The sequence below is a fragment of the Heterodontus francisci genome, chromosome 32, assembly GCF_036365525.1.
Source record: "Heterodontus francisci isolate sHetFra1 chromosome 32, sHetFra1.hap1, whole genome shotgun sequence".
Lineage (NCBI taxonomy): Eukaryota > Metazoa > Chordata > Chondrichthyes > Heterodontiformes > Heterodontidae > Heterodontus > Heterodontus francisci.
In genome coordinates this window covers 10,787,369-10,802,030 of record NC_090402.1, presented here as the reverse complement: position 1 = coordinate 10,802,030, position 14,662 = coordinate 10,787,369, and the positions used below count along the sequence as shown (strand labels likewise).

Here is a 14,662-nt window from a genome sequence, read left to right as displayed (position 1 = left end):
TAATTCAGTTAAGGTAGAGCTACTGCACCTAATTTAGGAGGGCCCGACAAAAGCAACAGGTGTGGTGCGATTTGCTGCTGCAATTTTCCAGAAGGCCTGGAGCTAGTGGAGATGATAGGCTGACTGGATTTGACTGAAAACACTTGCCCCACATATGGTGCACCAAATTTCAACATGAATTAACACAATGACGCAATAAGTCTTTAATGGATTTTCGAAAATTGTACATCTAAATACAACATTCAGATACTGAATGATGTAATGCATTAGGGCTGTCACACGATTGTATTTGTCTGATGTTGAAATATAATGCTTAAGCATTTAAAATGAAAAATATTTCAGATTAAAATTTTCAGAACTACATTCAATCCTAGGTGTGAGGCAGCTGAATGAACATGAAATTGAAGTTGAAAGATTTTGGAGTTAATGAGGATCTCTAATAATGTTCATTGATTTCCTTCATATTATTGTGCTCAGAAATTCATTCAAGGTAGTCAGGATGTGGGCAATGTTGGCAAGACCACATGTATTTTACATCCCTAGAGACTGTGGTGGTGGGCTCTTTCCTACCATTTTTACAACAAAAAAAGTGGCTTGCGAGGCCACTTCAGAAAGCACTGTCAAACACAGAGTGTGCTCCAGAGTCAGCAGTAGACCACACTAGGTAACAAAGAGTACGAACATACAAATTAGGAGAAGTTGGCCACTCGAGCCTGCTTCACCATTCAACAAGATCATGGTTGATCTGATTGAATCACAAAGCACATAAGGAGGCCATTCAGCCTATCATGCCTGTGCCAGCTCTTTGAACTATCCAATTTGTTCTATACCCTCTGCTCTTTCACCATAGCCCTACAAAGTTTTCCTCGTCAAGTATATATCTAATTGCCTTTTGGAAGTTACTTTGAATCTGCTTCCACGACCCTTACAGGCAGTGCATTCCAGATCATAACACCTCGTTCCGTAAAATAACTTTGCCTCGTCTCCATGGCAGGTTTCACTCCCTAAAGGACATCAATGGGGTTTTTCGTGGCAATCCAGCAGCCTATTGATGATATATTGAATTCTCTTTGGTGGGATTTGAGATTAAAGTTTCATGCTTGCTAGTCATAGCAACATAGCCACTACACAATTGCACCCATTGATGTTCGTATCCTCCCTGTGGATCATTATTTCAACTAACTGTTGAATTCCCATTCCAATCAATCAATCTTTCATCTCCTACATTGCTCCAGTGCAGTGCTTAATGTAAACTGTGAGAAGAGTACCTCAGCTCCCTGCACTGTTTTCTGATTCAAACACTGACAGTAGCAATTTAAAAAATTTTTCTACTTCGTCAATTTACCTTTCAGTTTCTCTTATTCACCATGTTCCACTTTAATCCCTTCTATTTTGGAACTGTTTTACTCAGCCTTAATCTTTCCAATGATTTTTAACAGCCTAACTGCGATAGTCTTTCCATTTATTTATTTTTTTTAAACCATTTTACGCCTCCTATGAACTTCTTCCTGTACAGTTCCACAGGCATCATGCAGCTCCCAGTCGCTCACACAAGTGGCTCTTCATGCACAAGCCTGGTCCACGAGTTACAGCAGACCATTTGAACTTGGAGTGCATCACCCCCTACCCTATTCTGTCCTCACCCAACATCCACATATTCTGCAGCAGTAACTGGATAGCAAACAGGCTGGGAAACACAGGCTCATTATTTTTCTCCTCTTCCCTAGCAATGGGTCATCAAGGGCAATTGTAGCAGCCCTACCTCCATGGCATGAAGATCAGGTAACTTAGTACAAACCAGGGATACTGGGTACCATTCTAGTTTGTGTAGCTTAATTCCAGAATAGGCAGTAGATTTACCAATGGAGTCACTGCTGAGGTCTATAGTGGTTTTGTGTAACGCCATATCAAAGTGAGCTGGGGGTGGGGAGGGGGGGGGGGGGGTGGGGTTGGCGGGTGGGTGGGGGGTTTAAAGGGAAACAGAGAAAGGGAACAATCCTTGGTTTATGTATTTTAAGTTAGTAAGTTTTTAAAAAATCAAATACATCTTACAGGATTGTAAACAATATATATTACATTGTAATGCTCAAAACTGTTTCTTTTCACATGCACTCTTATTTACATATCAACAAATACCATAAAACACCAGCCCAGTCCTCCAACTAGCAGCATGGTCACATGGATCCCATAGATAAACAGTTCGTTCACTGTGTTAAAGTCAACACGCCTGCGCCCCAGCAACAGGAGTACTATGGAGAGCTTGTACTGAAAGCGCAGGGACACACGTATTGAGAAGTACTGGATACAGAAAAGGATGGACAATGCCACCCAGAGTATGGACGTAAAGAGGCTGCAGCTGAAATACAGCAGGAAGCGGACAAAGCCATACATCCACCGCGATTTCAAGTATAGGTCGAAGTTGTTGTATTTGGTCCGGACAAGGTGCGTTGTCCGTACAGGGCCGCATGCCGAGTGCAGACATGTCGTGTGGGGGCCGTGGAAGGAACGCACCCGGCGGGGGATTGGGATTACAGGCATCAAGGCAGGTTGCTGCAATGTGCCCTCGGTGACTGGAGCCCCAGGAAAAGTGACTTTGATAACGGCAAACAAATCATCGTCTGTTACTGGTTAACAGCTCCCCACTGTTTCCTGTTCGTCAGCTGTCTATGATCTGCCATTTCTCTTCTGAAAACTATTCCTGCAAGAGAAAAGCAGAAGATTAAATTGCATCAAAACAAAATGTAGCACAGGAGCATTCTTCAATTCTACCGAGAGGTTTTGCACTATTCTCCCCATCTCTCCTGAAGATGCTGACTTGTGGTTTGGTGCAATGGACAAAAGCAGAACTTCAGTCCTCATGTGCACAAGGGAATTCTTTGCATACAGGTGTACCAATACCAGATAAAGATCAGACCCTTCCTGCACGCTTGGCCCCACGTTCCCCCGCCTTTTTTTTGCCAGTCTTGTGAAATTGTATCGCAGTAAGAATCAGCAATCTAACAGAATAGAAGGGAGGCAAATTGACACAGAAATGAGAGTCTGAAAGTGGGCACTAACTTGTAAAGGTAACTGCATGTCACAGAGTGAGGGATCTGAGTTACCATTTACAGTAAATGCTAATCCTACATTTTTGAGATTTTAATTCTCTCTATACTTGATTCACTTAGGTCCCCAACAGTTGAGTTCAATCACCTGTGCAAGTTAGAACCTCTGATGATGTTATCACAGCCCACTGTTTACCAAAAACATAAATTGGAATAATTCTTTCCAACTAGCTTATTTTAAAAAGGGGGTTCTGAAGGTGACACTTCCTCTAAGTTTTTAACTGTCGTTTCACAACTGCAGATACTCATTTGACCCAATCATGATCTCTCTTTGTTGCTTCCTTGCATCAGTAGATTTTGTTTTCTTTGGCAATTGGTTTCAAAAAGATTTTATTTTATTTTTTGGTTCATTTATGGGTTATACAGCTGGCCTATTTTATAATGCAACAATTAATTGAATACAATCATTCATGAAGGTGAGTGGAGGGGGGGGGGGGGGAAATGCAGGTGAACACCATAAACCCATGGCTAATTAATTCATCCATTATCGAGAAGCAGAAAGGCCTGCTGGGGAGTGAAAAAGAGGAAGAGGAGCTGTTTGTCCATCCAAGAAAGGTTATCTGCCAGTGGCACTCCAGCATATTTGACATGTTTTGTCCTATTTTCTTCTATCTTCTTTGTAAAGTGACATATAATTCTGATTTTTGCATAAAGTTTATTAAATATACTATTTGAATCTGACCCTTAGCTATGCTGCTGGTTTCTATTCTTTTCTTGCTGTTCACTTTGATTCCCTCCTGGTAAATTCAATTAAAAAAAAACAGAAACCTAGATGATGGGCCAAAGTCATAGTGCAGAACATCACCAATGTTGTATAACATAGGTGGGAGGACGAGATAAACCGAGCAGTAAAGGTTAAAAAAAGAGGCCCAGAAAATGGCCCAGGTTAGTAACAACTTACACTCACACAGCAGTTTTAAAACACAGCCAAACATCGCAGGTGCTTCAAAGTCAGAGGGGGTGGAATGTGGCTGCTGGACAGGAATTGGGAGAAAACCAGAAGGACGATGACTGAAGATGAAGTCAAAGCCATCCTGAAATCATGGCCTCAACTCTTTTGGAGGTCAACTTTTAAAAGTTGGAACCAATACAAGTGATAAAAATTAACCTTATGAAAGAAAGCGTAAAAAATATTTTAGTAATAGATAGGTCATACATAATTCAATAGCTCAGGTCTTGAAGAATGTCTGATTTCGATACTTTACATGGTAGCATATTATTAGTCTTATTTATTTGCACAGACCTAACTAGATTTTATCCCATTATTATATTTACCACCCAGGTCAATACTTCCTCTGGGCTGATAATCTGCGTAATGTGAAATTTCCAAGATTGGACCAATAATATCAGTTGCTGACACTGGGACACAGAGCTGCCATAGGCAATGCACTCACCAACCATTACCCTCTCCAAATGCAGCGATTATTTTGCAAGTCCACGTCGCAGACTAATTAACAAGGCTATAGACAACAGCTACCGTGATTCACAGAGGTTCAGTAGCACAAAATCAGTACTAAGATGCTGGTTAAAAGCAACACCATGGTAGGCAAAACTACTGAGCAACCATCAATTGGAGGTGGACTCAGTTTTTAACACCAGGGCAATGTTATGAAAAGCAGAGAAGAATCAGTACATTTTGGAATTGAATTTCTACATGCAGGAACCAAACACAGATTCCAGAAATGTAGCATAAGGAGCATTTTAGGCAAGGCCAATGATTAGCCACAAAAATTTTCCTCCAAAACAAAAAGAAATTGCCCATAAAAAGCAGACCAAATGCAAGACCAGCTCCTTGCTGTTAAAACACAATCCTGCGCAGCAAAAAAGTTGGCATGATGATTCTGATAGGAAATTGCTCTCCTTTTAATCTCCCTTTATGGACACATTTGCTTGCTAAATTGTGCCTTTTAACATAGTAGAAACTTAAGCACAGGATCAGTTGGAGCTGTGGCTCCATGCCAAGCTATCACCAGTATAGTATTGTGCTGCCAATACACTACAACTGATTGGAGTACTTAAGATTCAGCTTCTACCATCTTGGAAGGAACTCAAGAAGGGAATTAAAATACCCATGAAAATGCCAATTAAAAAATATCATGTTCATCCTGTTAAAATAGAAAAATTAGACTTGTCGCAGGAGCCACACAACAAAGCACCACTTTATTTATTGGCCAACTTTCATAAATATCTTGCAGAGGTGTAAAACCACCTTGGCTGCACACTAGAGCAAAGTGTTCAGTCTAGGTTGATTGTGAAGCCACCCAAAACACATTTTAAGCATGAGGTGCAGAACCATCTTCAGTAAGTAATGTCTCACCACTTGGGTTTCACACCAACTGCAACGTAATAACTAATTTACCAGCTCCCATTTCCATTCTCCCTAACCAAAAGGTGGCGTATAATGAGCAGTATAACTCCAGTCTCTCAGTAGGCACAATAACTTAATGTTGACGCTTGTACAGGGGGTGCACTAATCACACTTGCTTGTAAATTGAATGAATATGCTCTTGGAGAAGGAAGAGTGAGAATATGGTGAAGGTTAATAAGTTTAAATGTGGATGGACTGCTAAGCACACGAAGTATGGAAGAAATAATAATACACTTTGGCCATCAATGGTGTAATTTTAGTCATGATCCTTTTGTTTGAAGTGCATGTTTTTTTCCTGATTAGCCATGCCTCTCAGATTACTCTTGAATTTTGCACTCATTGAAAATATTTGAAACAAAAAACTGCCGGATCTGTATTCAACACATAGGGCAAGACTTTTGTTTTGGGGTCGGGACCCGCATGTGATCCTGACTTTGGAGTCCCGACCTCAAGCCATGTCAGAAATAGTGGCCCGACATGATTTTCCAAGGAAAGGTCAATTAATGGCTCGAGGGCGTACTTGCTGTCCAATTAAGGACAGTGAGCGGGCTCCCGATGCTGGAGGGCCAATAGGAAGCCCTCCAACATTGAGAGAGTGGCAGCCTGCTGATGCAGGTAAGGGAGAGAGAGGGCACCTCAACATGGCAGCACCTTCTCAGCCCTTCCAAACGTTTTGAAAATAAAACTGGCCACGGCTGCCACATTGCCATTGTGGAGGGGGAACCACTTCACAGGGTAGTCTGCGGCCACAGTTGTGGCCATCTTTCTACACTGACAATTGGCGGGGGGGTGGGGGGGGAAGCTTTAAATTATTCTGGAGTGCTGGCCTCCTGATCTGCTGCTGGGAGGCCACCTCCTTTCACTGGCCATGTTTCAGCCAGCGCAGGGGACCGCGTGCACGCTGGTAAATTCTAGTCGGCACAGGAGAGGGGCCTTCATAGGCCCCTGTATTGCTTCAATTGACTACCCGCCAATTGCGGGCGAGGAGTTGTTTTACCACTGACCCAGTCTCCTTGAAAACAGCCCGGAGGCAGGAAGGTGCCTGCAAACTGGCACACCGCTCTCCCACAGTGATTTTTCTGCCCGGCTGCCTCTGGTCCCATTTCTGTTTGAAAATCTGGCCTATAATCTCTTTGTTAAACAGCGAATATTTCTGTAAAGTGATCAGTTATAAACATTATTTCCATGGTGTACATGGAAATGAAGATTCAGGATATGGGACTGAGTTCAGCAATGGGTTAGACACTAGCCTTTCTACGACCAGAGTTTGAATCCAGGCCTGTCTGATGGGATTGAAACACGTTCTGGCACTAAGGACCTTATGTGAAATGAGTTTGGACAGTCCATCCAGTTTCCAGGGCATATGTGTTTAATTTACTACAAAATTGACCTTAATTCCATACGAAGTTGGCAATCCATCTACAACATGCACTGCAGCAACTCACCAAGGCTCCTTAGACAGCATCTTCGAAACCTGCAACCTCTACCATCTATAAGGACAAGGGCAGCAGCTGCATTGGAACACCACCACCTGCAAGTTTCCCTCCAAGCCACACACCCATCCTGACTTAGAACTATAGCGTTGTTCCTTCACTGTCGCTCGGTCAAAATACTGAAACTCCCTTCCTAACAGTACTGTGGATGTACCTACAATCCAAGTACTGCAGCGGTTCAAGAAGGCAGCTCACCACCACCATCTCAAGGACAATTAGGGATGGGCAATAAATGCTGGCCTAGCCAGTGCTGCCCAAATCCCATGAACCAATAATAAAAAAAAATCCCACTCAGACCAACCAGAATAATGTCACACAGACAGAATGGCAATGGGAGGTGCTGCTCTGAAGTTGGAGTTACGGTCATGTTATTGATACAGAGGAGAGGGAGCTTTACTCTGTATCTAAATGCGCTCCCCCCAACAAGGGAATGTTTGAAGATGAAGCTCGGTGTATTAAAAAAAGTTTTCCATTCTCCACAGCTACCAGTGGTGGGCGAATGGATTGGGGGTGGGGGGAGGGTGGTGGTGCATTAGAGGCCAGAGTTGGAGGAATGAAGAGTTCTCGGAAAGTTGTAGAGTTTGAGGAGCTTACATAGGTAGGGAGAAGTTGTGGATCAATTTGAATTTAAGAATGAGAGTCTAAAATTCAAGGTGTTGGTAGACCAGGAGCCACTTTAGGTCAGAAGGCAAAGGGGTGATGGATGAGTGGGACTTGATGCCGGTTAGCAGAGCTTTGTATGAGCTCAAGTTGATGGGTGGTGGAAGATGTGAAGGAAGCCAGGAGAGCATTGGAATAGTTTCGTCTGGAGTTTCTGAGAACCTCTACCCTACCCCAACAAGATGATGTAATTCAAAATAACATTGCCTACTTCACTAACCAAACTCTCTCAACAAATCTGCACAACACAGAGGCTTCTCTTTAGAATTTTTGGAAGAAAAACTAAAATATGAGCTACTAAATTCTTCTGAATTTGAAAGCCATCACTCTTCACACAAACTCCACATTCTAAAATTGAACAGAATATAGAAATCGTGCTACTGGTATTAAATAAAATGAGGCCAAATGCAGTTATGAAGTAAAAGCAAAATACTGCGGATGCTGGAAATCTGAAACAAAAACAAGAAATGCTGGAATCACTCAGCAGGTCTGGCAGCATCTGTGGAAAGAGAAGCAGAGTTAATGTTTCGGGTCAGTGACCCTTCTTCGGAAGAAGAAACGTTAACTCTGCTTCTCTTTCCACAGATGCTGCCAGACCTGCTGAGTGATTCCAGCATTTCTTGTTTTTATTACAGTTATGAAGTGATGCTTTCCCAAGCACTGGCATTTTTCCAGTGATCAAGCATAAACTTTCACTTCTCCTTCACAGCTTCTGCAGTGTAGAGGGTAGCAACAGAGCTAACAAAACATGCAAATGCAAAAACATTTTTGCAGAATCAAAATGTTAGAAATTGAAACTATTCAAATAACACAATCATGATTAAGCTTTGCTCTTTTATTACAAGAAAGGTTTCTTACTAGAAGTACTCTATATGGCAAGCAAACTATCCCACTAAATTTGTTCCATTATCCTTTATAAGCAGATATGTAGGAATAAAGCATATTCATAGCTTCATGGCACGCCAATGTGCTTCACAGCAAACCAATTACTTTTGAAGTGCTCTACATCACTACTGCTGTGTCGGCCAATTTGACAGCCAAATGGTACCAAGCTCCCACAAGCAGCAATCAGATGAATGACCAGATAACGTTGGCGCTACAACAGCAAAATACTGCGGATGCCAGAAATCTGAAATTAAAAACAAAAATTGCTGGAAACACTTAGCAGGTCTGGCAGCATCGGAAAGGACACAGACTTGAAAAGTTTACTCTATTTCTCTCTCCACAGCTGCTGCCAGATCTGCTGAGTGTTTCCAGCATTTTCTGTTTTTATTATTATTAATGTTGGTGATGTTCGTTGAGGGATAGAAATTGTCTATAACACCAAGGGAACTCTCCTGAGTGGTCCTTGGGGTGCTTTATGTCCACCTGAGCATGCTGACAAGGCCTCAGTTTCATGATTCATCTAACAGACAGCACCTCAAACAATGCAGCACCCTCTACTGCTCCGAAGCGTCAGCCTAGATTATATGTTCATGCTCCAAAGTGTGGCTTAAACCTGTGATCATCTGGCTAAGAGGTGAGAGTACTATTACTGGGCTGGTACCTGAGAAATGACTCAGTGCTTAAGCAAATATCCTCAGTAAAAGATCCATCATGCCTTCATTGACACTCTTGATGGGGAAAAGTAATCAAACGCTGGAAAAAAAATCTTGCATTTAAACGATATCCATCGTTTACGAAGTGGACAGTGAGCTTCAGTTTACGTGCACACAGCAGGTTCAACAGTTAAGAGCTTACAAGCATAATGGGATCACTATAAATAAGCTGATCTACACAGGAAACGACTAGAGCAACTGCGTAAAGCACTTCGTTAATGCTCCAAAAAAAAGGTGATGGTACATCTCACACTTAACAAATAAGACAGAGCAGTTTAATCAAAGGGTAAAGATTTAGCAATTTTCAAATAATAAACATTCCTACGGAATTAAAAAGCATTTAAGTTAAGCTCAAAGCTTCTTTAGTAATCGTCTTATCTTCAGGTATCCAATCCTCTTCTGGTTTTGCAGAAAATATCTCCCTTCATTATCTTAAGAACGTACATTTATATCCCCTTTAACCTGATTTACAATGTCCTTAGGCTCATAGGTTAGTGATCCAAAGCTGGAATCATATTTGTACCTTTTTACTACCTCTAAGGGCGCATTTATAATGCAGATACTGGTCCAAGATCAGCACTTACACATATGGAGTTCGCTCCAGGTTTAACATTTAAATATTTAGAGAAAGCAGACATCTGCATTCTCTAAAATATTTAAATCAACTTGAATCCACTTTAAAAAGCTGCCCAGAGGCATGGAGTATATCAATGCTGTGTCAAACCCAAGCAGTGAGGTTTCCCCCTAAGGTCTCATACTGTCTTGTTCCAGAGTCAAGTCCAACCCTGACTCTGGATTTACGCTACACCTTCTTAGCATGTGTGTACAATGAAATTACGTTGCAGCAATGCTACAGATGTAGTATAAATGTAGTCATAAGTGCATCAGTATCACCGCCTTGAACATATATTCTAGAGTGTCTACTGACACCACTGTGTCAGTAAATGAGTTAGAGGAGGGGCAGGATGCACAACTACAGAGTCTATTTCAGGAGCACACTGGAGTCCATTTAAAGAACCTCTATGAACTACAGTGTACAGAACTCATGACCAAATCTACACCAACAACTTCTGATGACAGCAGGGTGATGTCTTCAGAAAAATGTAGTGAGTGGAGGATAGCTACATAATACAAATTCTGTGCATAAAATCAATTTATAGCAGTGTGATCTCCAGGTGTGATTGAAGAGGAATGACCCAATCATTTCTATTCTGGGCAGGAATTTCTTTGGCCTCCTTATCTCGAGAGACAATGGATAAGCGCCTGGAGGTGGTCAGTGATGTGTGGAGCAGCGCCTGGAGTGGCTATAAAGGCCAATTCAAGAGTCTATCCTGGGCAGGAATAGTGGTGCCATTATTGGCAGCCTATTTTCTATGGATTTACATACCTCCTACAGTTCAGACCACTTAGAGAAAAAGAGAACCCGAATCTCAATATGATTCGCTTTGCAAAGACTGTATTTGCATTTCAGCAGAGAAAGCCATTAACTAGAAGCAAAGTTGTCTGCTGTATATTTACTGATCTGATTACCGCCCTCCCCTGTTGATTCTTCACACTGCAATTGGCAGCAATTGGGAGGGGACAGAAGCACGTGCACAGCTAAAGGCAGTACCAAAACCTGCAATTACATTGCATTACAAGCTGGTGACATTAGTTATAGAACACAAAATGTAGCCAGGAAGACCCACGATATATTGCAGGCTGCGAACCAACTTAGTTCACCAGGAGAGAGCTCTGTGGATGTGACTCCCTGCTCCTCAGCTGGTTAATCTTTAACGATTCAAAAGGTTAACACTTCTAAAGTGCCCAACAGATTCAACTCAAGCACTTTTTAAACCTGGCTTCAACACTGCACTGGAGCTAGCTGCAATTTAGTGCTATGTCCAAGTGTTATGAGATGCCCTCTGACACTGCTTAGTTTAAGTGCATTCCAGAAGCAGATCAAAACCCTATTGTTAAACTGCATTACTGCACACCCAAAAATTGATGCTGCATGGACATGAAAGGGCAGTATAGTTGCAGTTAAACTGTGCATAAACTGGCTTTCCAGCTATCAGTTGTCACTTCTAAAATTAATTCATGTCCAAAATGAATGCATGGGCAATCTCCCCTTCCCTCTTGACCAAGTTTTCAGTTTTTCTTCTGTTCTCTCCAGGTGAAAAGAAAACCGTAAAGAGACAGAAAGAGAAAAAGAGAAAGCGCAGTTGGAAAATAGTAAAATACAAACATGGCAGTGTTGTATCTGTCAAAGACCTTTACACTGTACACAACGCACCCAACAGTGAAGTGCATTTAGCTCAAAGACACAACATTTCAGTAAATAATATGTACATCAAACATATTGTTTTAAAGACGTGGACAAAAGTTTTTATTTGCGACGTGGTGGTGGGGCGGTGGGGGGGGGTTCAAGAGAAAGAATAAAAGCTATTTCCAAGGAAATTACACTATAAATTCAGCAAAACGCTGCCATTTAGTTCATTCTTTCAGAATATCAACCTTCTTGTCTCCTCATTCCAGCACCCAACAGTTTCTTACAACTTATACAGCACCTTGAATGTAAGAAAGGTCCCCAGGCACTTCACAGGAGGCATAATCAGACCAACCATTCAGTGCTCTCCTGGCTGGCCTCCCATCTTTCAGCTTCCTTAAAGCTGAGCTCATCCAAAACTTTGCTGTTCATATCCTAACGTGTACCAGGTCTGACTCACACACGCCTCTGTTTGCTGGTGAGCAAGGGGATGGTAGCAATGTGGCAAAAGCAGTTGAATCTATGGTCTCAAACTTATTGACAAATAAATCCATGAACATTTGTTGTTGGAGGTGAGGGTGGAGAGAACAGGGGAGAGGGATTTAAGGAGACAGTTAGAAGTGGAAAGAAGCTGGGGGTTATCTCTGTCTCTTCAGGTGTATTGACAGTGTCCCTTTTAAAAATAATTTTAAGAAAATGAGAGTGCTATAAGCAAGGGAATGTATATAGAGGGAGGTCCAAGGTGTTGGTCTGTAACTGATTTCTGGGATGAGGGGGTTATCTTATGAGGAAAGGTTGGACAGGTTGGGTCTGTATTCATTGAAGTTTAGAAGGATGAGATGTGATCTTATTGAAATATAAAAGATCCTGAGGGGACTTGACAGGTGGATGTTGAAAGAATGTTTCTGCTTGTGGGAAAGACTAAAACTTAGGAGACACAGTTTAAAAATAAGGGGTCTCCCATTTAAGACTGAGATGAGGAAACATTTTTTTTCTTGAGTCTGTGGAGCTCTCTTCCCCGGAGAGCGATGGAGGCAGGATCATTGAATGTTTTTAAAGCAGAGGTAGACAGATTGTTGACAAACAAGGGAGTCAAAGGGTATCGGGGGTAGGCAGTAAAGTAGAGTTGACTCCACAAACAGACCAGCCATGATTTTATAGACTGGAAGAGCAGGCTTGAAGGGCCAAATAGCATACTCCTGCTCCTAGTTCGTATGTTTGTACATATGTTCATAAGGAGGGGAGTGCTATGAGGAAGGAACAGTTACTCTTGGGTGTCTTCATTCCTAATAAGAGATATCACTGGAAGGATATGACATTAAGTGGGATGAAGAAATTACATCTGGAAAAACAAATTTCGGATACGATATGCCAGGCTAGCAGGGATAGAAGGTACAAGTTCAAGGATGTGAAAGGTAAACTTAAGACTGATGCCAGGAAGTATTTAGTTAGAAGATGGGCAGATTTAAGACTCACTTTAGGACTGCTGAAACTGCTCACTACTCTAGGATTATCCTGGGAAATATCTTTTTTGGGTATAATTTCTTCATCCCACTTAGTATCATATCCTTATAGTGATGTATTTTATTTGGGATGAAGAGTCCCAACTTTTTTTTTATTCATTCATGGGATGTGGGCATCGCTGGCCAGGCCAGCATTTATTGCCCATCCCTAATTGCCCTTGAGAAGGTGGTGGTGAGCTCCCTTCTTGAACCGCTGCAGTCCAAGTGAGGTGCTAGTGGTTAGATACAACTGAGTGGCTTGCTAGGCCATTTCAGAGGGCATGTAAGAGTCAACCACATTGCTGTGGGTCTGGAGTCACATGTAGGCCAGACCAGGTAAGGACAGCAGATTTCCTTCCCTAAAGGACATTAGTGAATCAGATGATTTTTTTTTTTTACAACAATCGACAATGGTTTCATGGTCATCATTAGACTAGCTTTTTAATTCCAGATATATTAATTGAATTCAAATTCCGCCTTCTACTGTGGTGGGATTCGAACCCATGTCCCAGAGCAATACCCTGGGTCGCAGGGTTACTAGGCCAGTGACACACCGTCAATACACCTGGAGAGATAAACCATCTCACAACACATACTGGTCATCAAGGCAAAATGAAAACAACTAGCAATCAATTATCAGTTCATAACATTGGGGGGGGGGGGGGGGGGAAATGCACTTAAGCGTCTCCCACTAATCAGGCCACTCAAGCCCCAAGGAAATGTTTAAAGAGGAAAAATAAAATCAGACTTAAATAACAAAACCCAAACCAATTGTCAGGTTGATGCTGTGGCGAAGAGGAAGAAAACATTTCAAATGCAGAGATTCAGAGAGAATTAAATTCCATTAAACATGGTCTTACTTTACGGAATAAGGTTTGCTTTTTCCTGCTTGCCCATGGACTCAGTGACTATTTTATGAGACATTAAATGCCGGGACTGGCTGAGAGTTTGAGGTGGGTTTGGAGTGAGAAGAACCCCAGGCTTGAGGCCCAGGCCCTTCACCCCCTTTATATCGCATTATTGTCCAGTCTGTTCCTTCACTCCGCATTAAAGAGTAGACAAGAGATTACTGAGAGAATACAATCCATCGGTTTTACTTACATGTTGCGTCCTGTAACTAATAACATTCGCGCTGTTTAAAGGGGGAGGCTTCTTCCCGTCTCCTCAGCGACCGCTCACATTTTACGGCATGTCGCAAAGAGCGGCTACGGAGCCCTGCAGAGAGAATCAAAGTGGCTATTAGATACTATGCAGGCATGTTCATACACATATATTACATGTACACACACATACATGTACATTTATTGCATATGCACACACTTACATGTACATCTATTGCATATGCACACATAGAGTCACAGAATTGTTACAGCACAGAAGGAGGCTATTTGGTCCATCATGTCTGCAACAGCTCTTCTAATATACATGTAGATAAATTGCATATGTACACATATACATGTATATATTGCAAATGAACATATATACACACATAGATTGCATATGCACACATATATACATGTATATATATTGCATACACACATATAAACATGTACATATTGCATACACACACATATGTATATATATATATCTATAGAGGCAAATTGTGTGTCAGCTGTAGCTTATTTGGTAACAAATGTGCCTCTGAGACAGAAGATTATGGGTTTAAGTCCCACTCCAGGACTTAAGTGC

At 41.8% G+C, this 14,662-nt stretch overlaps 1 protein-coding gene across 1 annotated transcript; it reads right to left on the bottom strand.

The window, feature by feature from the left end:
* Positions 1-1,078: 1,078 nt before the first annotated feature.
* On the bottom strand, positions 1,079-14,177 carry LOC137347412 (transmembrane protein 250). The gene is made up of 2 exons (XM_068011849.1): positions 14,075-14,177; positions 1,079-2,698 (listed from the first exon to the last, which is right to left on the bottom strand). The coding sequence occupies exon 2, from the start codon at positions 2,536-2,538 to the stop codon at positions 2,119-2,121; it is 420 nt and encodes a 139-aa protein (XP_067867950.1). The 5' UTR covers positions 2,539-2,698; positions 14,075-14,177; the 3' UTR covers positions 1,079-2,118.
* Between the last annotated feature and the right edge of the window lie 485 nt (positions 14,178-14,662).

Excerpts from the sequence above, each read along its gene's own strand:
- LOC137347412 (XM_068011849.1), bottom strand. The coding sequence starts at position 2,538 with ATGCCTGTAATCCCAATCCCCCGCCGGGTGCGTTCCTTCCACGGCCCC.